At 48.2% G+C, this 26,706-nt stretch overlaps 1 protein-coding gene across 1 annotated transcript in view; it reads right to left on the reverse strand.

The window, feature by feature from the left end:
- Nucleotides 1-26,706, reverse strand: part of fgf24 (fibroblast growth factor 24) — an 87,368-nt gene that overhangs the window by 23,844 nt on the left and 36,818 nt on the right. Inside the window, exon 3 of the mRNA XM_038792944.1 lies at nucleotides 11,978-12,084. Within this exon, the coding sequence (XP_038648872.1) occupies nucleotides 11,978-12,084 (107 nt within the window). The remainder of the gene's footprint in view (nucleotides 1-11,977; nucleotides 12,085-26,706) is intronic.

Here is a 26,706-nt window from a genome sequence, read left to right on the forward strand (position 1 = left end):
CACACTCACCATTCCTGTGGCAGTGCATTGCACACTCTCACCATTCCTGTGGCAGTATGTTGCACACTCTCACCATTCCTGTGGCTGTGTGTTGCACACTCTCACCATTCCTGGGGCAGTGCATTGCACAGTCTCACCATTCCTGTGGCAGTGTGTTCCACACTCACCATTCCTGGGGCAGTGCGTTGCACACTCTCACCATTCCTGTGGCAGTGCGTTCCACACTCTCACCATTCCTGGGGCAGTGCGTTACACACTCTCACCATGTGGGCAGTGCATTGCACACTTGCACTATTCCTGTGGCAGTGCGTTGCACACTCTCACCATTCCTGGGGCAGTGCATTGCACACTTGCACCATTCCTGTGGCAGTGCGTTGCACACTCTCACCATTCCTGGGGCAGTGCGTTGCACACTCTCACCGTTCCTGGGGCAGTGCGTTCCACACTCTCACCATTCCTGGGGCAGTGCGTTGCACACTCTCACCATTCCTGGGGCAGTGCATTGCACACTTGCACCATTCCTGTGGCAGTGCGTTGCACACTCTCACCATTCCTGGGGCAGTGCGTTGCACACTCTCACCATTCCTGGGGCCGTGCGTTCCACACTCTCACCATTCTGGGGCAGTGCGTTGCACACTCTCACCGTTCCTGGGGCAGTGCGTTGCACACTCTCACCGTTCCTGTGGCAGTGCGTTGCACACTCTCACCTTTCCTGGGGCAGTGCGTTGCACACTCTCACCATTCCTGTGGCAGTGCATTGCATACTCTCACCATTCCTGGGCCGGTGCGTTCCACACTCTCACCATTCCTGTGGCAGTGCGTTGCACACTCTCACCGTTCCTGTGGCAGTGCGTTGCACACTCTCACCATTCCTGTGGCAGTGCGTTGCACACTCGCACCATTCCTGGGGCAGTGCCACGGGAATGGACCGTGTCTCAATCTTGCAAAGCCCAATTGCCACCACTCTCACCATTCCTGTGGCAGTGCGTTGCACACTCTCACCATTCCTGGGGCAGTGCGTTGCACACTCTCACCATTCCTGTGGCAGTGCGTTCCACACTCTCACCATTCCTGTGACAGTGCGTTGCACACTCTCACCATTCCTGGGGCAGTGCGTTCCACACTCTCACCATTCCTGGGGCAGTGCGTTCCACACTCTCACCATTCCTGTGACAGTGTGTTGCACACTCTCACCATTCCTGGGGCAGTGCGTTCCACACTCTCACCATTCCTGTGACAGTGTGTTGCACACTCTCACCATTCCTGTTACACTGCATTGCACACTCTCACCATTCCTGTGGCGGTGTGTTGCATACTCTCACCATTCCTGTGGCAGTGCGTTGCACACTCTCACCATTCCTGTGGCAGTGTGTTGCACACTCTCACCATTCCTGTGACAGTGCATTCCACACTCTCACCGTTCCTGGGGCAGTGCGTTGCACACTCTCACCATTCCTGGGGCAGTGCATTGCACACTTGCACCATTCCTGTGGCAGTGCGTTGCACACTCTCACCATTCCTGGGGCAGTGCGTTGCACACTCTCACCATTCCTGGGGCAGTGCGTTCCACACTTTCACCATTCCTGTGACAGTGCGTCGCACACTCTCAACATTCCTGTGGCAGTGTATTGCACACTCTCACCATTCCTGTGGCAGTGCGTTGCACACTCTCACCATTCCTGGGGCAGTGTGTTCCACACTCTCACCGTTCCTGGGGCAGTGCGTTGCACACTCTCACCATTCCTGGGGCAGTGCATTGCACACTTGCACCATTCCTGTGGCAGTGCATTGCACACTCTCACCATTCCTGGGGCAGTGCGTTGCACACTCTCACCATTCCTGGGGCAGTGCGTTCCACACTCTCACCATTCCTGGGGCAGTGCGTTGCACACTCTCACCATTCCTGGGCCAGTGCATTGCACACTTGCACCATTCCTGTGGCAGTGCATTGCACACTCTCACCATTCCTGGGGCAGTGCATTGCACACTTGCACCATTCCTGTGGCAGTGCGTTGCACACTCTCACCATTCCTGGGGCAGTGCGTTGCACACTCTCACCGTTCCTGGGGCAGTGCGTTCCACACTCTCACCATTCCTGGGGCAGTGCGTTGCACACTCTCACCATTCCTGGGGCAGTGCATTGCACACTTGCACCATTCCTGTGGCAGTGCTTTGCACACTCTCACCATTCCTGGGGCAGTGCGTTGCACACTTTCACCATTCCTGGGGCAGTGCGTTCCACACTCTCACCATTCCTGGGGCAGTGCGTTGCACACTCTCACCGTTCCTGGGGCAGTGCATTGCACACTTGCACCATTCCTGTGGCAGTGCGTTGCACACTCTCACCATTCCTGGGGCAGTGCGTTGCACACTCTCACCATTCCTGGGGCAGTGCGTTGCACACTCTCACCAGTCCTGGGGCAGTGCGTTGCACACTCTCACCATTCCTGGGGCAGTGCGTTGCACACTCTCACCATTCCTGGGGCAGTGCGTTGCACACTCTCACCATTCCTGGGACAGTGCGGTGCACACTCTCACTATTCCTGTGGCAGTGCGTTCCACACTCTCACCATTCCTGTGGCAGTGCGTTGCACACTCTCACCATTCCTGGGGCAGTGCGTTGCACACTCTCACCATTCCTGGGGCAGTGCGTTGCACACTCTCACCATTCCTGGGGCCGTGCGTTGCACACTCTCACCATTCCTGGGACAGTGCGTTGCACACTCTCACCATTCCTGGGGCAGTGTGTTGCACACTCTCACCATTCCTGGGGCAGTGCGTTGCACACTCTCACCATTCCTGGGGCAGTGTGTTGCACACTCTCACCATTCCTGGGGCAGTGTGTTGCACACTCTCACCATTCCTGGGGCAGTGCGTTGCACACTCTCAGGTGGGGTGGGGATGGGCCGTGTCTCAATCTTGCAAAGCCCAATTGCCACCCTGGCTGAGTCTAACTCAGTCCAACTCGGCACCACATTAATGTTGTGTAAATATGTGTTAGGAAGGAGCTACATTGACGAAGTACAACTGGATTCAGAGCACTTGGTGATATTTTGTCGTTGATAACACAAACTAATTGCAAACTGCAGCACCCCTAAAATCTCTGGCTTTTAATGCACAAATAAGGCCGGAATTCTACAGCCTTTGGGATTCTCTTTTCCCGCTGGCAGCACACCCCCACCTGCGGGTTTCCCGGAGGCATGGGGTGGCTTCAATGGGAAATCTCATTCACAAGTGACACGAAGGTAGAATCCCGCCACTGGCAAACAGAACGGTGCCTAGAAACACATAACTGGGGTACCGGAGAATCCAGTCCAAGATGTACCTTCATGGTCATTTCCACCTTCGAGCAATCATTGACGCACTCCCAAATGTAAGAAACCTGCTGATTCTAAACTACGCACAGACATACTTTAAAACTGAGGGTGGAATATTTAATTCTCGCCACCCGCAAGATCGGAAATTTCCATTGAAGCCAATGGATCCTTTGCTGGTCTGTCAGGTTTTCTGTCTCACCTGCGACCGTTTCCATGGTGAGCGGGTCCAGAAAATCCCACCCAAAGGCAGCGGGTCGGAGAATCCCCGGCGGGGAGGGGAGGGGGCGGTCGCGACAATTGCGACCAGTCAGCCCTACGCCGGCTTCCCCATTCTCCGGCGCCGATTCTCGGGCACTCGTGGGATTCCCGCCGCGCCGGTTGGGGGCCGTTGACATCACCCCCCGCCCCGGGATTCTCCGGGCCCCGATGGGCCAGGCCGACGGGTTTGGCCGCGTCCCGCCGGTGTGGATTACTGAGGTCCCACACGGCGGGACCTGAAGGTGAGTCTACGGGGGCTTTCCTGCGGGCGGGGGGGGGAGGCGGGGAGGGGGGGGGGGGGCCACAGTGGCCTGGCCTGCGATCAGGGCATACCGATCGGCCGGCGGGCTGGTTCTGTGGGGGCCTATTTTACTCCGCGCCGGGCCCCTAGTCCGCCATTTTACCCGGTGGCCGGCGCGGAGAAGGGAACCCCCACCCATGCGCAGAAATACGCCGGCCGTAGCGCGTATGTGTGGAAATACGCCAGCCGTTCCGTGCATGCACGAAATCGCGCGGGCCGTTCCGCGCCGGCTGGAGCTGCGGGGATCACTCCGGCGCCTACCTAGGAAGGGGAGAATTCCTCACATTTGGGGACCGTTGACGCCGGAGTGGTTGGCACCGCTTTTCACGCCGGCGTGGGGACATAGCCCCATTATTAGCAAATCCCGCCCATAGTGTTAATGCTTACATTTTTCAATGCTAAATGTCAGAGGCACAGAAATCCAATCGAGTGGCACCTCGTTCTCAGGCACGGAACAGCACGTGCCGCTGGGCGCAGTGCAATCCGAGTGTATCTGATCGATCAGAATCAGGATTTAGTGTTCAGAAACTAGCATTTAGGAAAACAGCATTTGAGTAATATGAGGCAAATAGAAACATCATCAGGACGCCAAAGTAAATAGACTCGTATTTTCCCACCCTTGTGCCATCACTAGTACAATCTTCATCTGTTTCCTCCTGCCAAGCATCATTTGGCATAGGAACATTAAGACTACTGCATGAGAAAAGACCAGTTCGTCTCGTAGTCACATGAAACAATAATGATCAAAAAAAAAGGAGTATTATTTTAATCATTAATGGGATCTGAGCATCACAGGCAAGGTCAGCACATACTGCCCATCCCTAATTGCGCTTGAGAAGGTAGTGATGAGCTGCCTTCTTGTCTACAGCTGAGTGGCTTGCTTTGCCACATCGAGGACAGTTAAGAGTTATCCACCAAGATCTGCAGTCACCTATAAGCCAGGGTGAGGAGAATATATTTTCTTTGCAAAAGTGAATTAGATGTTTTTTTTAATGACAATCCGATGGTTTCATGAACATTACTGATACTAGCTTTTCATTCCAGATTTATTTAATTAAACAAATTGAAACTACCCGCTCCTGTGGTGGGATTTGAACTCCTATCTTAGTATTCCAGGTTTGCTCAAATCGGAACTTATAACCCCGATGCTTCTGTACCCCATGTTATGTATCAGAGTAACACCTCTGGCTGGTGTAATGTCGCGTGTTACGCAATGACATCATCGGAGCGTTTCGCAGGTTGTTGTAGTTCTCCATTTTACCCAGACTGATCTTGTGAGTAAACCACTTGTACTACAGTATACAAACTCAACATGTGTCACCTCTGATTCTCTCTCTTTGCATCTACAACAAAAAGCATGACATTCCATAATAATCATGGACAAATTATAGAAATCAAACTGCATCATTAACCTATAAAGAATGCGAAATGAGGAAATTCCCTAGTCGTGGAGAGCTTTGGGAATCATACAGTTCCAAAGTCATCCTTTATCTCACGTTACGTTTAACACATGACGTGCTTCAAATTGCTCAATACTGTTGAATCAGGACTTGGAATTGTCGTAACCTAGAAGCTGCGGAACAAGAGCTGGGAAATGGAATTAGGCTGGATAACAGCTTTTCAGCTGACATGATGGGCTGAATGGCCTCTTCTGTGTGATAGGTTTCCACGCTGCTTTGGTTGGAGGAGTTTCAATTGTTATTATTTGCTTTAGCACAAGGGGAAGTCAAACTCTATGTTGGTAATTGCCACTGTTGTTCCTCAGACACACACACCTTCTCAGTTTTCTTATCAAATTCCCCCTACAGAAAATGTTCAAACACAAAAATTTCTCAATGAACTTGAGTGTCTAATTAATGAATGGCTTGGTCATATTGCTCACAAATGTCCCAGGTTCGATTCTCTCAGCTGGGTGAGCTGATTGGGAAATTAAGAAAACTGTTCCCACAATTTGGCCATCCACATGCACTCCTGAAAGGCAAGATGTCCATCCAAGGAGTACAACTCTGCAAAGTCAGCATTTGGATATCAAACAGAGGAAAACGATGACGGATGGGTAACAGGGCTTCGGTTCAAACCAATAAAACTTAAACTGAGGAGAGATGAAAGAATGGTTTTCCTCACAAAGAATGATCAATAAGTGGAAAATTGTCTTTAGTGATGATTTGCAGGAGAAAGCAGCTTTTCTTCAAAGAAATGTTTGCAGATTCTGGGACAGCGTGAAAGGAAATGAGATTTGACTTTCTGGATGGTCTAGATAAGATAGGCTGAATAACTTTGAACCTCAGTATTCATCTTGGGAACTTGACCTCAAACTCAGAGTCAGGAGCAATACTCAAAGGGATCTCAAGTCGGGGGCAGGGCGACAATGAGGTAAGTTGAAATGAAAAATGAAAATTGTTTATTGTCACGAGTAGGCTTCAATGAAGTTACTGTGAAAAGCCCCTAGTCGCCACATTCCGGCGCCTGTCCGGGGAGGCTGGTACGGGAATCGAACCGTGCTGCTGGTCTGGTTGGTCTGCTTTAAAAGCAAGCTATTTAGCTCCGTGAGCTAAACCAGCTAAACCAGTTGATTCACTGACCCCATGCTCCCACCGAAAGTACACCAACTAAGTGAATTTTCCCATTTGTGTTCCATCATGGAGCACTTCAACCAGCATGCCATGATGAAGTACAGCATTAAAGTTCCAATCCATTGTGCACTCTAACAGGGTTTAGAATTTAACATGCGTTTTATCTGGGTGAGCAGTATGAAGTATTTGGAATTGAAATGCAATGATGTCTGTCTGACCTGAGTATAAGAGCCAGACCCTTGGCTGTGCCAACAGCACACACTGTTTGTTTCTTTTCATTTTATACAGGCTTTGCAGTGAGGCTTAATACAAATGGGCACATAAAAATGTTGATCTGGGCATTTATGTTTAACTCCTTCCATCCCCCTAATGATTATGTCTGGAATTCTCCGGCCGTTGGAACTCTTTCTTCCTGCCGGCAGCACATCCCCGCCCACGGGTTTCCCGGAGGCATGGATTGGCTTCAATGGGAATCCCATTGACAAGCGGCGGGGCAAGAGAATCCCACTGCCAACGAACAGTGCGATGTTGAGAAATGTGGCTGGGGGGGACTGGTGAATCCTGTCATATGTTTCTACACTACAACTCTTACTGCAGGAATTTTCACAAAAATTGTTCCTGGTGGAAAATGTCCCTGGTGTTCTTTGTATCTGGGATTTTTACCATAATTTTGGTCCCCAATCATCTTGATTATTAATCCATAATGAATGCCTGATTTTGGATAGAATGGAATGACCTCTTGCAAAGCCCTCAATTAAATTACTCCATCTGTCGCTGCCTAAGCCCATACACTCCACAATTCCCTCTCCAAACGTGTCCACCTCTCTAGATCTCCTCCTTTAATATGTTCCTTGAACCTACCGGTGTTCAAGGTTTTGAGCGCCTGTCCTACTATCTCCTTCATATGATTCGGTCTCAAAGTTTCACCACGTCAAAAGTACTGGGAAGAATCATAGGAAGGTTGCACCATATAAGAAAGTCATTTAGCCTGTCAAGTTTGTGTCTTTTCTATGCAAGAGTAATTTAGCTTTTTCACCTTTCCCTCTAGCCTTGATTTTGTTTCCTTTCAGGTACTATCCAATTCCCTTGTGAAAGCCAGCATTGAATCCGCTTCCACCTTTCTCTCAGGCCCTGCATTCCAGATCCTAACCACTTGTTGAGTATAGACGTTTTTTCCTCATGTCACTTTTTGTCAACCACTTCAATTCTGTGTCCTTTGCTTCTCGACCTTCACCGACTGGAATAACCTTTCTCTGTCTTCTCTGCCTAGGCCACCCAACACTTCCATTTAATCTCCTCTCAATTTTCTCTTCTCCAAGAACAAACCTAACTTTCCAATCTATCCACTTCTCCAATCCATCTGTCTCTCATTCCTGGAAACATTCTCGTAAATCTGTGGTACCCAGAATTTGACACAAAACTCTAGGTGAGATTAACAAAAACTCCTTTGGAGTTGTACTCTAGGCCTCTAATTACAAAGCCTAGGACCCCTTGTGCTTTTTTTTTAACCCCTTTCTACCTTGCTAGCTTCAATGATTTTTGTGTATGTAAAACCATAGGTCTTTCTACTCCTGCACTCCCTTTCGAGTTGCGCTCTTCAGTTTATGATCCCTCTCTTCTCATTTTTCCAACAAACTTGTATCATTTCACTCTTCAGTGCATTAAATTTAATTTGCCCACTCCACCAACGTCCCTCTGTCCTCTGAAATCTAGCAATGTCCTCCTCAGGTTTACACTCCCACGTCCAGATTGTACGTCATCTGCAAATGTTGAAACTGTGCCCTGTATATCAACTAATATATACCAATAAAGCTGTGATCCTAATATCAACCCCTATGGAGCCCCACCCCGCCCTCCCGTCTGGAAAATAACGTTCACACTGTCACACAATCAACTTCCTACTCATGCTGCCTCTTTTATTCCACAAGGCCTCAACCTTGCTGGTAAGTCTGTTATCACAGAATTTAGATCATAGAATTTACAGTGCAGAAGGAGGCCATTTGGCCCATCGAGTCTGCACCGGCTCTTGGAAAGAGCACCCTACCCAAGGTCAACACCTCCACCCTATCCCCGTAACCTCACCCAGCACAAAGGTCAATTTTGGACACTAAGGGCAATTTATCATGGCCAATCCACCTAACATGCACATCTTTGGACTGTGGGAGGAAACCGGAGCACCCGGAGGAAACCCACGCACACACGGGGAGGATGTGCAGACTCCGCACAGACAGTGACCCAAGCCGGAATCGAACCTGGGACCCTGGAGCTGTGAAGCGATTGTGCTAACCACAATGCTACTGTGCTGCTATATGGCACTGTGTCAAATACCTTTTGGAATCCCACATGCAGCACCTCAACCGCATTACCCTCATCAGCCCTCTCTGTTACCTCATCAAGAAACTCAAGCAAATCAGTTAAACCCAATTTGTCTTTAACAAACCCATGCTGGCTTTCCTGAATTAATCCATATTTTACCAGGTGGCTCTTAACTTTATCCCAGGTTATTGATTTGCAAAGCATTCCCACTACTCAGGCTAAACTGACTGTTCAACTGTTGCTGGGTTTATCGTTACTTGAATGAGGGTCATGTTGCCAGTTCTCCTGTCCTCTGACACCGCCCGCATGTAAGGATATAAATTCAAGTTGTTGTTGTGGACATTGGCGTCCGGGTCGCTGGGAAAGAGGTGGCTGAAATATTAGCCAGATTCTCAGTCGAGGCCAGGACCAGGCTCAGCTGTAATGCCAACCCAGGTTGAAATAAATAAATAATGCTCGTTATCTAGCCTTACACATGCAAAATGGCTTGGTGGAGGGACTAGAGGATTGCCAGATTAATGTGCCCCAGCATTTGGGGGAATAGGGGAGCACAAGAGATTTTTAAAAATCCAAAAAAAATAAAAATGGGAAATGCTGGAAACACTCAGCTGGTCCAGCATCCCCTGCAGAAAGAGAAACAGAGTTCACGTTTCAAGCCAAGGATGCGGCATGGTAGCACAGTGGTTAGCACTGTTCTTTCACAGCGCCAAGGTCTCAGGTTTGATTCCAGCCTGGGTCACGGTCTGTGCGGAGTCTGCACGCTCTCCCCGTGTCTGCGTGGGTTTCCTCCGGGTGCTCTGGTTTCCTCCCACGAGTCCCGAAAGACGCGTTGTTAGGTGAATTGGACATTCTGAAATCTCCCTCTGTGTATCCGAGCAGGCGCCGGAATGTGGCGACGAGGGGATTTTCACAGTAACTTCAATGCAGTGTTAATGTAAGCCTACTTGTGACAATAATAAAAGATTAAAGCCCTGGTCATTGGGCATTTCCATAAAGTCAGCGCCCAGCCATTGATGAGTGACAGACATAAGGAAGCACTTCACACAGATGGGAGTGAAAATCTAGAACTTTCTCGTCAAAAAGACTTTGAGGCTGGGAGCCAATTCAAAATTTCAAAACAGAAATTCTAAATTTTTGTCGGGGCAAGGGTATTAAAGGTCAAGAACCAAGATGGGAAGATGAAGTTAAGCCATAGGCCACTATGACCTAATTGAATGGCAAGAGTACTAAGGGCTAGGGCAGCACGGTAGCGCAGTGGGTTAGCCATGCAGCCTCACGGCACCGAGGTCCCAGGTTCGATCCCGGCTCTGGGTCACTGTCCGTGTGGAGTTTGCACATTCTCCCCGTGTCTGCGTGGATTTTGCCCCCACAACCCAAAGATGTGCAGGGTAGGTGGAGTGGCCACACTAAATTGTCTCTTAATTGGAAAAAATTAATTGGGTACTCTAAATTTATTTTAAAATTTTTAAAAAAGAGTACTAAGGGTTACAGACCAAGTTAGATAAATGGAGTTAAGATACTAATTAACTTTGATCTAATAGAATGGCAGAATAGGTTCGAGGGGCTGAAGACCCTATGCTGTCTCCTATAATGCAGAAAGATGGGAAAGTTAAAGCACAAAGGGAGATTTGTATCTGTCATTCTGATGGAGGGGATTGCTCGGCCATTCTAGATTTGTACTTCACTCAAGGATTCAGCTGGTTAAGGGAAGATTTAATAGAGGTGCGCAAAATTATGAGGTTTAGAAAATGTAAACTGAGAGTATCGGTTCCTACTGGCAGACGGGTTGGCAATCAGAGGACACAGAGTTAAGATAATTGGAAAAAGAGCCAGAGGGGAATTGAGGTGAATTTTCTTTTTAACTCCGTGAATTACTCTGACCTGAAAAGGTCAGTGGCCCAAAGAGTGGGAAGAATGGGTAGGGAGGGAAATCGCATTCAGAAAACATGTAGAACTTAACTTTGGAATGGCAGGAGATGGTTCAAGTATGCTGTATTCTGGTTACTGTATCGTATAGCGATGAGACAGGGAAAAGCCAGTGAAGTTATGTTGAACCTATATCAAACACTTGCTGAGCTGGAATGTTGTGTCCAATGCTGGAATCGCACGTCACGATGAGAGTGATCCAGGGTTGAGGGATTAGAGTTACATGAGTCAACTTCAGAAATTGGGGTTGCCATTGTTCTCTTTAGAGCACAGAGACTAACATGACATTTGGTAGAGATGTTTAAAATCCTAAACGGTTTAAATAATAAAGAGAAACTATTCCCAGGTCTGAAGGGGTGATAATCAGAGGGTAAATTGGCTCAAAAAGAACCAGGTGGAAGAGTGTTTATTTTTGTAATGACTGGTTATAATTTAGAATGTACTGCACGATGCATATTAAATATTGGCATTCAAAAGGGATTTAAATAAAAACATGAAGGAGGAGGAATTGAAGGGATATGGAGGAATAGCAGGCTGGACTAACTGGATTGCATTTCAAAGAGCTGGCACAGACTCAATGACTGAATGGCCTCCTTCAATGGGATCCCCTGGTGTGTGGTCTTAGGACACGTAGGTGGCACAGTGAAATGCTGTTTTGTCAGGAACAAAAACGACATTTGGGAATCTTGGGAGCACAAAGATCTTGTTCCACGTGACAATACATCGCATTGGCTCAGTTGGTTGCACTCCTGCCTGTGAGCCATCAGCCGGAGATTTTCCTCGAATGCTTCTGTCACATCTTTGTGCTGGAAGTGAGACCGATAAATTCCAGTTCTGCAACGCTTGCGAAGACTTCCGGCAAAGTGGCAGTGCTAGAACGGGAGCTGTTCCAAGTAAATTCTCGGCCATTCGATGATGGGCTCAAGGCTCTTACAAGAAATAAAGCTACGTAATCCAGAGTGCAACACTGAGAGAGTACTGCAGATGAGGCATTAAAACCAAAGAGTATATCAGGTAGGTGTTAGATATCTCATGTGAGCATGTTCAGAGAGTTGAAAATTATTCCTCAACACAGATGAAAATAGATAGCATTCATGGACAGATTATCACTAGCCAAGGAGCATGAAAGTACATGGAGATCGATAGGGTGATTACGACTCGGATAATCCAAGAGCTAACTGAATGACAGACAGCCTCAAAGGGCTGAATGGCCTACTCCCTTTCTTATGTTCATGAAATATTTGAGGATTTGACAGTGGAACTGAGTCTCAGAGAATAGTGATTACCTTGCCAAGAATCTTCCCTCGTTTGCTCATGCAGATGTAATGGCCCGTTTCTTTGCCCTTAATTCTCACATGGCTGCCGAATGTGTCGGTCTCCACCACAAGAAGCGCTGGAAAGTAAAGGGAAGGAAAGAAAATGTGGAATAAGCACATGAATAAACCAAAGGATAATACAAATCTAATTGGCCCAAAAGGAGATCCATAAGACATAGGAGCAGAAGTAGGCCATTTGGCCCATTGTGTCTGCCCTTCCATTCAATGCGATCATGACTGACCATCCCTCCTTCAACGATAAGGTACTAGGTCAGCAGCAGCAGCAACCCGGGGGGGGGAGGGGGGGATTAGGGGGATAGTGTTTAAGTTAATTTGCTTATTGTTAATTTATTCTGTTGTTTATTGGGGTGGGGGGGGGTTTGTTATATGCGTTGTTACGGGTGCCGGGAGGTGTTTATTATTATTGTTATTGTTATTATTGTTTTGTTGATATATATTTTTCAAAAAATTCCAATAAAAATTTTTTTTTTTTTAAAATGACTGATCATCCCTCCTGTAGCCTATTTGTCTTAGAGATCATCCCTCTAGCACTCTACTTACACTATTTAAGCTCACCCAACTCCTACCGTCAAAGCTCATCTTCCTACAACTCTAACTCTCTCTTATAAGGCCTAGCATCACTAGAAAATCACTGATATGCACATCCCTACTCATTCCGAACCCTTCAGACTCTTTGATTGAATATTTTCTTGTCAGTAATGGTTTTGAATGATGAGGTGAAAGTTTTCTGGTGGCAGAGTGACTAGCTGCCAAGTTTCCTAAGGGATTGTCCCTTATTTTGATTGTTTGTCCCGTGTTCCTCAGGAGAGCCTTTGGTCCCTTATTTCTACGGGAGCCTGGGCCTGGGAGTCGCCAGGGTTAGTTTGAATTATTCCAGCCAGACATGGGGTGGGATTCTCCTGTACCCGGCGGGGCGGGGGGTCCCGATGGGACGGAGTGGCGTGAACCATCACACCTTCAGGGGCTAGGCCGGCGCCGGTGTGGTTTGCGCCCCGCCGGCCGGCGTGGAAAGTCTTTGACGCCACGTCAACTGGGACCGAAGGGACTCCGCCGGCCGGCGAGGGTCCGCGCATGCGCGGGTGCCTCAGCGACCGCTGATGTCATCCCTGCGCATGCGCAGGACGGGGGGTCACCTACGCGCAGCCATCGTGGAGGCTGACATGGCCGACGTGTAATAAAAGAGTGCCCCACGGCACAGGCCCGCTCGCAGATCGGTGGGCTCCGATCGCGGGCCAGGCCACCGTGGGGGTACTCTCCCGGGGCCAGATCACCCCGCGCCCCCCCAGGACCCCAGAGCCCGTCCACGCCACCAGGTCCCGCCGGTAAGGGACCTAGTCTGATCCACGCCGGCGGGACCGGCAAAAACCCAGCGGGGCTTCAGCCCATCGCTGGCCGGAGGCTTCCGGCAGCCCCGGGGCCCATTGAGTCGCGCCGGTCCCCGCCATTCTCTGGGGCGGGCGGCGCGACTCACGCCTTGCCGACTTTTGGAGGGCTGGAGAATTCGGCGGCCGGCGGGGTTGGGATTCACGCCGACCCGCGGCGATTCTCGACCCGGCGGGGGTTCGGAGAATCCCGCCCTTGGAGTAGTGAGTCGGCACCGGAGATATGATAATGTTGTGACTCAACGAAATAGGTTGAACATTTAAATTGCTTTTCCAACGCTCCCCCCTCCCACCAATCCAGCTATCATGTGTAACAAACCCTTGTTGCGCATGCTCTCACGGTCCCAACTCTTATAGTCATCATAGAATTTACAGTGCAGAAGGTGGCCATTCAGCCCATCGAGTCTGCACTGGCTCTTGGAAAGAGCACCCTACTTAAGCCCAAGCCTCCACCGTATCCCCGTAACCCAGCAACCCCAACCAACCTTATTTTGGACACCAAAGGCAATTTATCATGGCCAATCCACCTAACCTCTACATCTTTGGACTGTGGGAGGAAACTGGAGCACGGAGGAAACCCACGCACACACGGGGAGAATGTGCAGACTCCGCACAGACGGTGACCTAAGCCAGGAATTGAACCTGGGACCCTGGAGCTGTGAAAAAACTGTGCTACTCACTGTGCTACCGTGCTGCCACCCCCCCCCCCCCCCCCCCTCCACCCCCTCTTGTTGTCATCACCAACAACACCCATCCTCTCTTTCATGATCATGAGCAAACCCCAACCCGTCCTTCATGGTCCCCAGCAGCCCCCTCCTCCCTCCTTCACTGTCACCTGCACACCCCACCTGATGATCCATGGCCGAAATGTCCCTAATCTTCTTTCATAAGAGTTGGCCTTCCTGCCTATGGGCTGTGTGTGTGGCAACATTATTAATCCATTAATGGAGCATTTTCCTTGGCTATTTCCAACAAAATGGCAGGTATTGACAGATTATTGATTTATTCATTTATTCATGGTTTTAGGTGCTAATTTAATGTATAAATGTAAAATGTAATGTATAAAGAGTAAAATTATTAAAAATATCTTGACTGTGAAAATATAGTCATTGTTTTGGATAATGAATAAACAATCAAACTTTGGAGCCATGTCTGTAGAAATTCAAAACATTGTTTCATAAAAAGATGCATAAATGTTTCACGTAGAGAATAAAACCATTGTTGTTCAGTATATTTAGTAATAAAAATGTAGCAAAGCCTTAGCAAAAGCAAGGTTAATGCAAGCACCTTAACTTTGTAGGATTAGCGCACGTGGCGGATGCATATCGACATTTAATTAATTTGATGAACATTGGTGAATCTTAAGTAATGACCATTGCCTGTATAACAAATCATGTTCCAAACGACAGACATCTATTTGAACAAATCAGAAGGTTTCAGCTGACAATTAGAAGCCAATGAGAGTAAATGAGGGATTAGGCCATAGATATGGATTCCTTTAAAAGTAAGACCTCGTGGGCACGGTTACATTCTTGAATTCCTGTCTTCCTGAATTCTTGAATCATCTATTTCCTTATACTTTTCTTATGCTTTTATGTTTCATACTTTTCGCTATGTTCTGACCAGTTTATGTATTATTTAATCTATGTTTTGATTTAGTTCTTAAGCAAGGGTATTAAAGTGAATAATTAGCAATAAAGTTGTATTTTTGGACACCTCCAATCAACCGGACCTTGGGCTCTTATTTGAAGATAAAATAAGAGATCGTACAGGTATATTCTAACAGATATTCCTATTATTTAGATGAAACCAACTCTTTGGCAGACAAAACTTACATCATGAAATCACATAGACTCTTAGCCTGCCGTATTCTGCTGGCATGTAAAAGATGCCTTTTATGGGTTGCTATGCTATTACACCATCATTAATTTCTGTGTTAAAGTTGAGCAGACAGGAATTTACCAATAGCACTAGCCAATAGGAGGAGGCCATGTTGAAAGACCAAAAGGTTAATTTAGTTTGAGCAAATACGCTAACAATTATAAGTGTCAAAAAATCCCAGTTAAATTGAATCCGTGTCTTGGAACTAGGCTGAGGATCCCTGAGTGCCTGGGAAACTCCATTGGCAACTAATGGAGTCATGTCTTCAGAATCCGATTCGGAATAGTCCAATCCTGAAAAACTCAAAATGGATCTAAAATCAGCGAAGGAAATTTAGAGCTTTATGTATCTATTTCAACACTAACTAGGCCGTAGGAGGGGCTTTTGACAAATAACACACCCAATGGACATTCCATCCACCCTTAAAGAAGTTATTAATAAGTTTAACAAAGCATTTGTATTTCTATGATGTCTTTCTAGTGTTCCAAACACCACGATGCAATTCACCACAATGCAATTTATGGTCAACAGGTTGTATATGAAGACTAGTTACAGTTGTTATGTCGGCAAATACAACAGCTAACTTGCAAGATCCCTGGGCAGCACAGTGGCGCAGTAGGTTACCTGCAGCCTCACGGCGCCGAGGTCCCAGGTTCGATCCCGGCTCTGGGTCACCATGTGGCGTTTGCATGTTCTCCCCATGTTTATGTGGGTTTCACCCCCGCAACCCAAAAAGATATGCAGGCTAGGTGATATGCACACTTAATTGCCCCTTAATTGGAAAAAATTAATTGGGTACACTAAATTTAGATTTTAAAAATAACTTGCAAAGTCTCTTCATCAGGGATAAGTGAGCAATTAATCCTTTTGCAATATTGGGAAGGATGATGTGTGAGAATTCCCTGCAACGGGATTCTTTACAATCACATTTACTCCCTAAATCCCTCTGCCCTTTTATACCTCTCCCCTCTTTCAAACCTTTCCCCCAGGTACACCTTTTTGATTGCAGGTCAAATCCCCTCCCAATAGAATAGAATCATAGAATCCCTACAGTGCAGAAGGAGGCCTTTTGGCCCATCGAACCTGCACCGACCCCCCTGAAAGAACACCCCTCCCTCGGCCCACTCCCCAGCTCCATCCCGCAACTCCACTAACTGTCACATCTTTGGACCCTTGCTTGACATTCCGACTTCCTCTCCACTTATGTCCTTGTGAACTGCCTTGCAATGATTTTGATAAGCCGTAAGCATTATATGTGCACATTATCGCAGGCTCTTTGCCGGAATGCTGAAATCTGTTAACCTTTAAAGGTTACAAATTGACTGAAAGGTTTAACAGAAAGTGTACTGATAACACTGACTGTGCTCTAAGACAGACTCCGGTTTATTCTTGTCCAAAACTTTCAGCTTAAAAAAGGTTAGCTCTTTTAGCTCCGGAACTACATCAACGCAGCTCGTGGGCTGAGAAAATCTGTCTGATATGTTTCAGACAGAATAAAACTGCAGAGTCTATCGGATCATTTCCATCACTCCACCATTGGCAGCTGGATCTAAAATCAGTGGAAAAAGATTGTTCGTACTGTTATTAGGAGCCACGGTTTTGAGAACACCAAAGTATATCATGGAGTTCACCTGACCCACAACTTTTAATAGATTTTGTTTATGGGGAGCACAAGGGCCCACTTTACAGGTGTGATGCAACAGAGAAATTTTTAAACAAAAACGATGTTTATTCTATGAATCCAGTTAACATTTTATAAACACACAGTAAACAGTTTATCAACTACCAACAGTGATAATCCCCACAGATACAATACTCTATAGGTAACCCTTAATAACTTTCCTAACAACATCCATTAGTCAAATACCCTTTTTAACAAAGACAGCAGGTTTGAATTCTCTACAGAAAGCAGGTATCACTTTTAAATTATCAAGTGAGCTGAATACATTCTTTAGTCTGCAGAGAGAGACAGATCAATACACCTTCTTGCTTGAATGCAGCTCCCAACTAACTAAAATGAAAGTAAAACACAAAGCAGCTTCCAGCTCAAAACGAAAGTAAAACATGGAATCACATTCCAGCTCCAGCCACACAATGACATCACTGTAGCCATTTGAATAAAACACACTTTTCTTAAAGGGACCCTCACATGACACTGACCAACCTTTGGAATGGTGATGGATGAAAGGCAGGACTTGCGTTGGAGACCGTAACAGTGAAAATTCACGAAATGGGATGAGAGGGTTGTCCTATGATGAGAGGCTGAGTAAATTAGGTTTATATTCTCTGGAGTTTGGGAGAATGAAAGGCGACCTTGCTGAATTGTACATGATTCTGCAGAGGTTCGTTTGGGTGGACGCTGGGAGATTGTTTCTGCTGATCAGTGAATCTAAACCACGGTGTCACATTCTCAGGATAAGGGGCTGATCATTTAGGACAGAGATGAGGAGAAATTACTGAAAAGGGTTGTGAATCTTTGGAATTCTCTACCCCAGAGTGTTGCGATATTCCCTTGTTGAATAAATTTAAGGCTGGGATTGACAGGTAGAGAATGATTTCCCTCCCTGAAGCAATATTAGTAAACAACGTCGGTTTTTATGACACAATCAGTAATATTTCACAAAAGCAAATTACTGCGGATGCTGGAATCTGAAACGAAAGGGAAAATGCTGGAAAATCTCAGCAAGTCTGGCAGCATCTGTAGGGAGAGAAAAGAGCTAACGTTTCGAGTCCGATGACTCTTTGTCAAAGCTAACAGACAGAGAAAGTGGGAAATATTTATACTGTGGAGTGAGAATGAAAGATGAGTCATAGCCACAGAAACCCAGGGAAACCGGGTGCTAATGGCCACAGATAGAACTGCCTTCTGGGGACTGCCATTAACACTCTTTCCCCTTGGTCTCAATTGAATTTAAATTCTACCACCTGCTGTGGTGGGATTTGAGCTCGTGTCCTGGGCCTCTGGATTGCTACTCCAGTGACATTACCACGACATCACCATCTGCCCCCTAAATTGCAACAGCAACCATGCCTCAAATGTACATCATTGACTACAAAGCACATTCTGAGACCATGAAAGGTGGGAAATATGATGCGAATAGTTAGTCAGGTTGCCCTACTGTAATTCGGCCCTCTCAGGACTGCAGAGCTGTGGGATTCTTCCCTCCCTCAGGCTATCCTGCCTCCCACAATATTTAGCTTCGGACAACCCGAGCGTGGTGTTATCTAGCCACCGGCCTTCTCTTCTTTGGAAAATTGCTGCTGTCCTGTGATTGTGGGCCACGGTCCTTCACTTGAGTTACTCAGCCGGGGATGCACAGTCTCTGTAGCTACTGGCAGTGGTGGGCCAAGAGATTTTATTTTTGTTTTCTGTACAGCGGTCTCACTATCTAAATAGTATGGTTAATTACACCCATGGTATGTTTTTTTGCTCTACTGTAAACAGCCGAGTACTGGCTGAGCCACAACTCTTCAGTCAGCAACTCCAGTAATCGGCAGCCACATGAATATAAGCAGAGTTCTGGAACTAAGCTGTCAATATAATGGCATTCTGCATCTCGGCTCGGCAGCTAGTATTTGACAAAAGGGTGCAGGAGATGGTGAAGCATTGGGGGAGGTCACAGTTGCGTGGTTATGGGGAGAGAAGAGAGGTTCTTTTTTAAAAATAACTAATTCTTGGGGTGCGGGTGTCAATGGCAAGACCAACATTTATTGTCCATCCTTAAGTTGTCTTAGCTAAGTGGCTGGCTCAGCTACTTCAGAGGGGAATTAGGTGCCAACCACACTGGCATTGGGACCAGAGTGACACATAAAGGGGATGATGTTTAACTACCATAATGGGACATTAGTTGGACTTTGCTAACACTCTGGTAACTTCATGGTCACTTTTACCGACTGCCAGTTTTTATTTCCAGATTTTCCTTTTAAATAAAGTCGAATTAAAATTCTAAAACAGGCACAGTGGGATCAGCACTCGTATCCCGCAAGTTTCTCTTTCTCCCTCGCGCTCAGTAAAAACAACTTGTATTTATTTAGCCCTCATGACAAAATGACACATCCATAGAATTATCATAGAATTTACAGTGCAGCAGGAGGCCATTCGGCCCATCGAGTCTGCACCGGCTCTTGGAAAGAGCACCCTACTCAAGGTCAAAACCTCCACCCTATCCCCATAACCCAGTAACCCCACCCAACACTAAGGGCAATTTTGGACACTAAGGGCAATTTATCATGGCCAATCCACCTAACCTGCACATCTTTGGACTGTGGGAGGAAACCGGAGCACCCGGAGGAAACCAACGCACACACGGGGAGAATGTGCAGACTCCGCACAGACAGTGACCCAAGCCGGAATCGAACCTGGGACCCTGGAGCTGTGAAGCAATTGTGCTATACACAATGCTACCGTGCAGTTGCCCAGTTGCCTCGGAGGATTGTTTTAAATTTGACTCTGAACCACAGAAAGAGACATTATGGCAGACATTAGGGCTTGTTCGAAGAGGTATTGCACAGAGAGTGCCTTAAAGGAGGAGAGAAAGAGGCAGAGGGGGTTCGGGAGGAAATTCCAGAGCTTAGGACCTCTAGGCAGCTAATGACGCGACCACCAGTGATGGAGTGATTCTAAATGGGGCTGCTTGGAGGCTGGTTAGGCCACATTTGGAATACTGCGTGCAGTTCTGGTCACCACATTACCAAAAGGATGTGGATGCTTTGGAGAAGTTGCAGAGGAGGCTCACCAGGATGTTGCCTGGTATGGAGGGCGCTAGCTACGAAGAGAGGTTGGGGCTGGTTTAGTACACTGGGCTAAATAGCTGGCTTTTAAAGCAGACCAAGGCAGGCCAACAGCACGGTTCAATTCCCGTACCAGCTTCCCTGAACAGGTGCCAGAATGTGGCCTTTTCACAATAACTTCATTTGAAGCCTACTTGTGACAATAAGTGATTTTCATTTCAGGTCAAGTAGATCAGGATTATTTTCATTAGAAAGACGGAGGTTGAGGGGGGACCTCATTGAGGTCTACAGAATCATGAGAAGTATAGACAGGGTGGATAGCAAGAAGCTTTCTCCCAGAGTGGGGGACTCAATTACTCGGGGTCACGAGTTCAAGGTGAGAGGGGAAAAGTTTAAGGGAGATATGCGTGGAAAGTTCTTTACGCAGAGGGTGGTGGGTGCCTGGAACGCATTGCGGGCGGAGGTGGTAGAGGCGGGCACGATAGCATCATTTAAGACGTATCTAGACAGATACATGAATCTTAGAAAATTGGCGACAGTTTTAGATAGAGGATCTGGATCGGCGCAGGCTTGGAGGGCCGACGGGCCTGTTCCTGTGCTGTAATTTTTCTTTGTTCTTCTTTGTTCTCTTTGGAATTAGAAGGGTGCAGATATCTCCATGAATGTAGACTGCAGGAGATCACAGAGCTAGGAAGGGGTATGGCTGTGGAGGGATTGGAAAACAAGGATGAGAATTTTCAAATTGCGGCATTACTTCGCAAGATCCTCCATGCCTGGTGGCAGTACCACCTGGACAGCCTGGCAGTGGAAGACTGGCACCCAGGTGGTACTGCCAGGGAGGCACTGCCAGGTTGCCAGGCCAACAGTGCAAAGGAGCCTGGGTGGCACCAGAAGTGCCAGGGTACCACCCTGCCCACAGGCCGGCCCACTCGGGGCATCCAATCACCTGAGACCCATACGAGATACCATTCCACCTGGTACCCATTTGTGGGAACCAGTACTGAACGATTCCAGCTAGTGTTTCCTTAGCAAGGCCGGCAGATACCAGATCTCGCACGGTGTAACGGCCAACAAGAATCCTGACGGGAGGCCTCTCCCGGAATCTACAGGCCGTGACCCGCCAAAATCATGCCCTTCATATGGAGAGTGGAAAAGAAAATCAGCCTGTGCTCTCATTCAACAACACAAATAACAACAGCATAATTACATACTTGTATATGTGGTTTAGCTCAGTTGGCTGGACGGTGGGTTTGTGATGCAGAGTGAAGCCAGCAGCGCAGGTTCAATTCCCGTACCGGCTGAGGTGATTTATGAAGGCCTCGCCTTCTTAACCTTACCCCTCACCTGAGGTGTGGTGATCCTCAGGTTAAATCGCCACCAGTCAGCTCTCCCCCATCAAAGGGGAAAGCAGCCTCTGGGACTATGGTGACTTTACTTACTTGCTAATATTTATGTAGTGCATTTTACTGAGTGGTTTTCTCAGCCATTTCAGGGGGCAGTAAAGAGCCAACCACGTTGCTGTGGGTCTGGAGTCACACGTAGGCTAGACCGGGTAAGGATGGCAGATGTCCTTCCCAAAAGGACATTTGTGAACCAGATAGGTTTGTACAACAATCAATAATGGTTTAATAGTTATCATAAGACTCTTCATTCCAGATTTTGTTTTTAAGTCAAATTCTAATTTCACCATCTGCCATTTTGAGCAACATTAAAGGCAGAAAGTGAGGGAGAGAGGTGGAGAGGTGTAAGGAGGGAATTCGAGAGCTTGGGTCCTCTGCGACTGAAGGCCACTGATGGTGGAGCGATTATGGTTGGATATGCACAACAGAGGGCAGCACGGTGGCACAGTGGTTAGCATTGCTGCCTACGGCACTGAGGACCCGGGTTCGAATCCCGGCCCTGGGTCACTGTCTGTGTGGAGTTTGCACATTCTCCCCATGTCTGCGTGGGTTTCACCCCCACAACCCAAAAGATGTGCAAGGTAGGTGGATTGGCCATGCTAAATTGCCCCTTAATTGGAAAAAATAATTGGGCACTCTAAATTTAAAAAAAAAAGGATATGCACAACAGGCCAGAATTAGAGAAGATCAGATAGCTTAAAGGGTTGCGGAGGAAGGGGCAGCACGGTGGCGCAGTGGTGAGCGCTGCTGCCTCACGATGCCGAGATCCCAGGTTCGATTCTGGGTCACTGTCTGTGTGGAGTTTGCACACTCTCTCTAAGTTTGCGTGGGTTTCGTCCCCACAACCCAAAGATGTACAGGGTAGGTGGATTGGCCATGCTAAATTGCCCCTTAATTGGGAAAAAAAACATAATTGGGCACTCTAAATTTTTTTATTTTTTTAAATTCCCAATCTCTCACCATTTACATAATCCTCTGCCAATCTGTTTATCGGCCAAATTCCATGGCTGGGATTCTCCAAGCCTCTGTGCCGAAATCACACTCGGAAAATGGGGCCTCAGACCCACGATCGGGTCCGACGGCGGGATGCGAACCTCCGGTGACCGGAGAATCGGCGCCAGTCGCGCGTGTGTGGTCAATGCGGCGCCAGTCGGGGGCCGTTGAAAGAGGCCCCTGTGGCGATTCTCCGCGGTCGACCGGACGAGTTCCTGCCGGCGTGCTTCTAACATGGTTCCACCTGGCGGGAGCTCGGCGTCGCGGCTGCGGTGGCCATCCTGGTGGGGGGTGAGGAGGATCAGTCTCCAGGGGGGCTCCATGATGGCCAGGCCCACGATCGGGGGTCACGTCTCGGCAGGCGCGCGCTGTCTGGGGGGGAGGGGGGGGGGGGAGAAGGGGGGTTGCCTACCTTCTTCCGCGCTGGCCCGCTGCGTGGGTCAGCCATGTTGCGCGGACCCAGCCGCCGCGTGCGTGCGCGGTCTCCCGGCCGGGAGCCTGAGCTGCGTGGAGCACTCCGGCGCCGTGCTGGCCCCCTGTGGGCCACAGAATCGCTGGGCCAAGGAGCCCGTTGACGCCAGCGTGAATCACTCTGGTGTTTATGCCGGAGTCAATGCTGCGTTTTTGGAGAGTCCCAGCCCATAACCTCACATTTATCCACGGTATACTCTGTCTATTTACCCACTCACTCAACTTGTCTAAATCACCATGAAGCTTTTAAGCATCCACGTCATCACTGACATTCCCACCAACCTTTGTGTTGCTAGTCAACCTGGAAATATTTTTTTTTTTACATAGAATTTACAGTGCTGAAGGAGGCCATTTGGCCCATCGAGTCTGCACCGGCTCTTGGAAAGAGCATCCTACCCAAGGTCAACAACTCCACCCTATCCCCATAACCCAGTAACCCCACCCAACACTAAGGGCAATTTTGGACACTAAGGGCAATTTAGCATGGCCAAACCACCTAACCTGCACATCTTTGGACTGTGGGAAGAAACCGGAGCACCCTGAGGAAACCCACGCACACACGGGGAGGATGTGCAGACTCCGCACAGACAGTGACCCAAGCCGGAATCGAACCTGGGACCCTGGAGCTGTGAAGCGATTGTGCTATCCACAATGCTACCGTGCTGCCCATTTATTTTGGTTCCGTCATCTAAATCATGTGTATTGGTCGCAGGCAGTTTTGGATGATCTCAGGTTTATGGTGAGTACACTGTGAGACCAACCAAGAGTAAGTTGGAATAGTCACGTCCAGTGGTAACACAGGCATGAATGTGGATTCAACAGAAGATGAGCCGAGACAGGAACAAAGTCCTGTTTGACGGTCGAAACAGACGGACTTAGTGATGGCATGAATATATGGTTGGAAGCTCATCTCCATGTCAAATATGACATCAAGGCTGCAAACAGTCCAGGTGAGTCTCAGACCAGGGAGTGGGATAGAGTCAGTCACTGGGGAATGGGGTATTTGGAATATTGGGAAGACTGAAGCCAATCTTCAGTGACTGTGACCTTTCCCTTCCACCTTGAATGCATTATTTGTAAAATCTCATGCATGCATTGCCTCGATGCAAAGCCCCCCCGACACCAGGCCATCTGGTTGTTAAAGGTGCTACTTTTTGTTGTACTTCCAGAAGATGAAGGACATCTTCATGGGGTAGGCGGCGCCAACAAGAATGAGCTTATCTGGCACCCTCAGCTTTTCGAGGATGAGACTGCAGTGAAGTCCACATCAGCCATGCCATGGCAGGCTTTGCCAACTGCTGGAACCACCACTGTCTTATCTAGTCTAGCATCTCCATCAGCCAGACCAGCAGGCAGCAGAGACAACACAAACAATGCTGCAAGAAAATTCACATCGAAAGCCTCATAGATCCGACCAAGACAGCCCTTTTCAGTCAGCATCTCACTGCCAACCTCTCAATCTCCAGCCACCAGTGTGGCCCTAAGTGCTTGACCAACCCTAACAAACCCCCGTGGACAATTCATAGAAGTAATCTCAAAGTACTGGAATAGTACCACCAGCTGTGCCTTTGCAAGATCCTCCAAATCTGGTGACCAGAAAGACCGTGTCCTTTCCAAAGCCAATATACCCACAATTATGACGCTGATCACTCAAAACTGGCCCCGCTGGGCAGGACATGTCACCCGCCCACCAAACACCAAACTCCTGGAGCAACTGCTCTACTCTCAACTCAGCCATGGCAGGAGACATCCAGGAAGATAGTGGAAATGCTCCGGGAGTATCTTCAAAATATCCCTGAAGAGGACAAACATCTCCACCGACACATGGGAGACCCTGGCTGTTGACCGACCAAAGTAGAGATGGCTAATTCGAGAAGACACTGAACACATCGAGAGGCTTCATCGGGAACATGCGGAGGTGAAGTTGAGATGTCAGAAATCTCCAAAGTTCCCATCAAGCTAATCCATCAAGCACCACCTTCCCTGAACCCTGGCAGAGGCTGCTTAATCATGCATTGGACTCGCAAGCCATCTCAGAACCTATCAAACCTGAGTGGAAGTCATCCTCAATCCCAAGGGGCTGCCTAAGAGATGCAACACTTCCCAGTGTCTTATAGGCTGGAATCTAATACCATCCCACATCTATCCCAGAGCATGCTAACAGGCAAGGAGGAGTGGCATATAATCGAGTAGCATGTCGGGGGCCGTTACCTCAGTGCCTCCATGTAGGGGGCATGTGTCACATGGTACACTCATCCTTGGGCCGTTTGAAGCTCTTCAGTGGCCAATAAATGTCCGGTTAAAGACATCAACCCGTTTTACTAGCTGTGGCGGATGCCCACACCACATGGCTAGCAGCCCCACTGCATTCTGGGAGGAGTGAGCTTTTGGAATCACTGTGCTTAATGGAGGATTCCTCCCAATGCTGATCCCCACTGCTGCTTGCTTCATGATTACAGCTGTCCACTCCATCACTGGGGGCAGCATGATTGGCCCCAGTAACACCTCCCCACTTACCTCAGGGTCCGGCTCCAGTAGGAGAGTGGATACAGTCCCAGAAGTGGCCAGCACTCCTGGTGGCACTGTTAGGATTGGAAAATCACTTATTGTCACAATTAGGCTTCAATGAAGTTATTGTGAAAAGCCCCTAGTCGCCACATTCCGGCACCTGTTCAGGGAGGCTGGTACGGGAATTGAACCGTGCTGCTGGCCTGCCTTGGCCCGCTTTAAAAGCCAGCGATTTAGCCCAGTGAGCTAAACCAACTGCGAACCATCCAGAGGCGAGTCCAGCCCCGACTCTTTAGCCAGGGCAGGGCCCACAGCTCTACGTAAAATTCCAGCCAAAATGTCAGGTTTCATCAGATAGTTGGACTTCTGTCCCTTAGGTTATAGATTCACTTCAGAGATTTGAGCAGCACGGTAGCATTGTGGATAGCACAATTGCTTCACAGCTCCAGGGTCCAAGGTTCGATTCCGGCTTGGGTCACTGTCTGTGCGGAGTCTGCACGTCCTCCCCGTGTGTGCGTGGGTTTCCTCCGGGCGCTCTGGTTTCCTCCCACAGTCCAAAGATGTGCAGGTTAGGTGGATTGGCCATGATAAATTGCCCTTATTGTCCAAAATTTCCCTTAGTGTTGGGTGGGGTTACTGGGTTATGGGGATAGGGTGGAGGTGTTGACCTTGAGTAGGGTGCTCTTTCCAAGAGCCGGTGCAGACTCGATGGGCCGAATGGCCTCCTTCTGCACTGTAAATTCTACGATAAACCCAGACTGACACTCCAGCGCAGTAGTGAGGGACGGCTGCACTGTCAGGCTGGACAGGACATTAAACAAAGACCCTCCCACCTCAGGCAACAGTTTAAAGGTGTATTGGCCAATGCTGTAGAATGATCTGAAGGATCTCCTCCCTTCAGTATTGCACTAGCGCGTGAACCTAGAAAACAAGTTCAAGTCTTCTATTCAAACTGGAACTGTAGTCTTCTGACTGGCAAGTGAGATTGTTCCCCACTGAGCCAACCTGAACTCGGTGGAAAGCAAATTAGAAGAAAAATAATTGATAAGTGACCGTCAGAAGATTTCCCTTTAAGGAGTCTCAAAGTGCCATGAAACGATTAACCCACTTCCCGTGCTGACGAGTGTTTGCGCAACAAGACGAAATAGCCCAATGCAAACATCTCGATCTCTCCACACACAGCTGACTCCGCCCAGGCTTCCCAGCTGGACATTGTTGAGTCATGCCACAGAAACTGATGTTGCATTATTAGGACTGGCTGGCTGCTGGGGTCAATGTGCAAGTTAAAAGTCTCTCACTTCCGCAATCGCTT

This window comes from Scyliorhinus canicula, chromosome 3 (assembly GCF_902713615.1).
Source record: "Scyliorhinus canicula chromosome 3, sScyCan1.1, whole genome shotgun sequence".
NCBI lineage: Eukaryota > Metazoa > Chordata > Chondrichthyes > Carcharhiniformes > Scyliorhinidae > Scyliorhinus > Scyliorhinus canicula.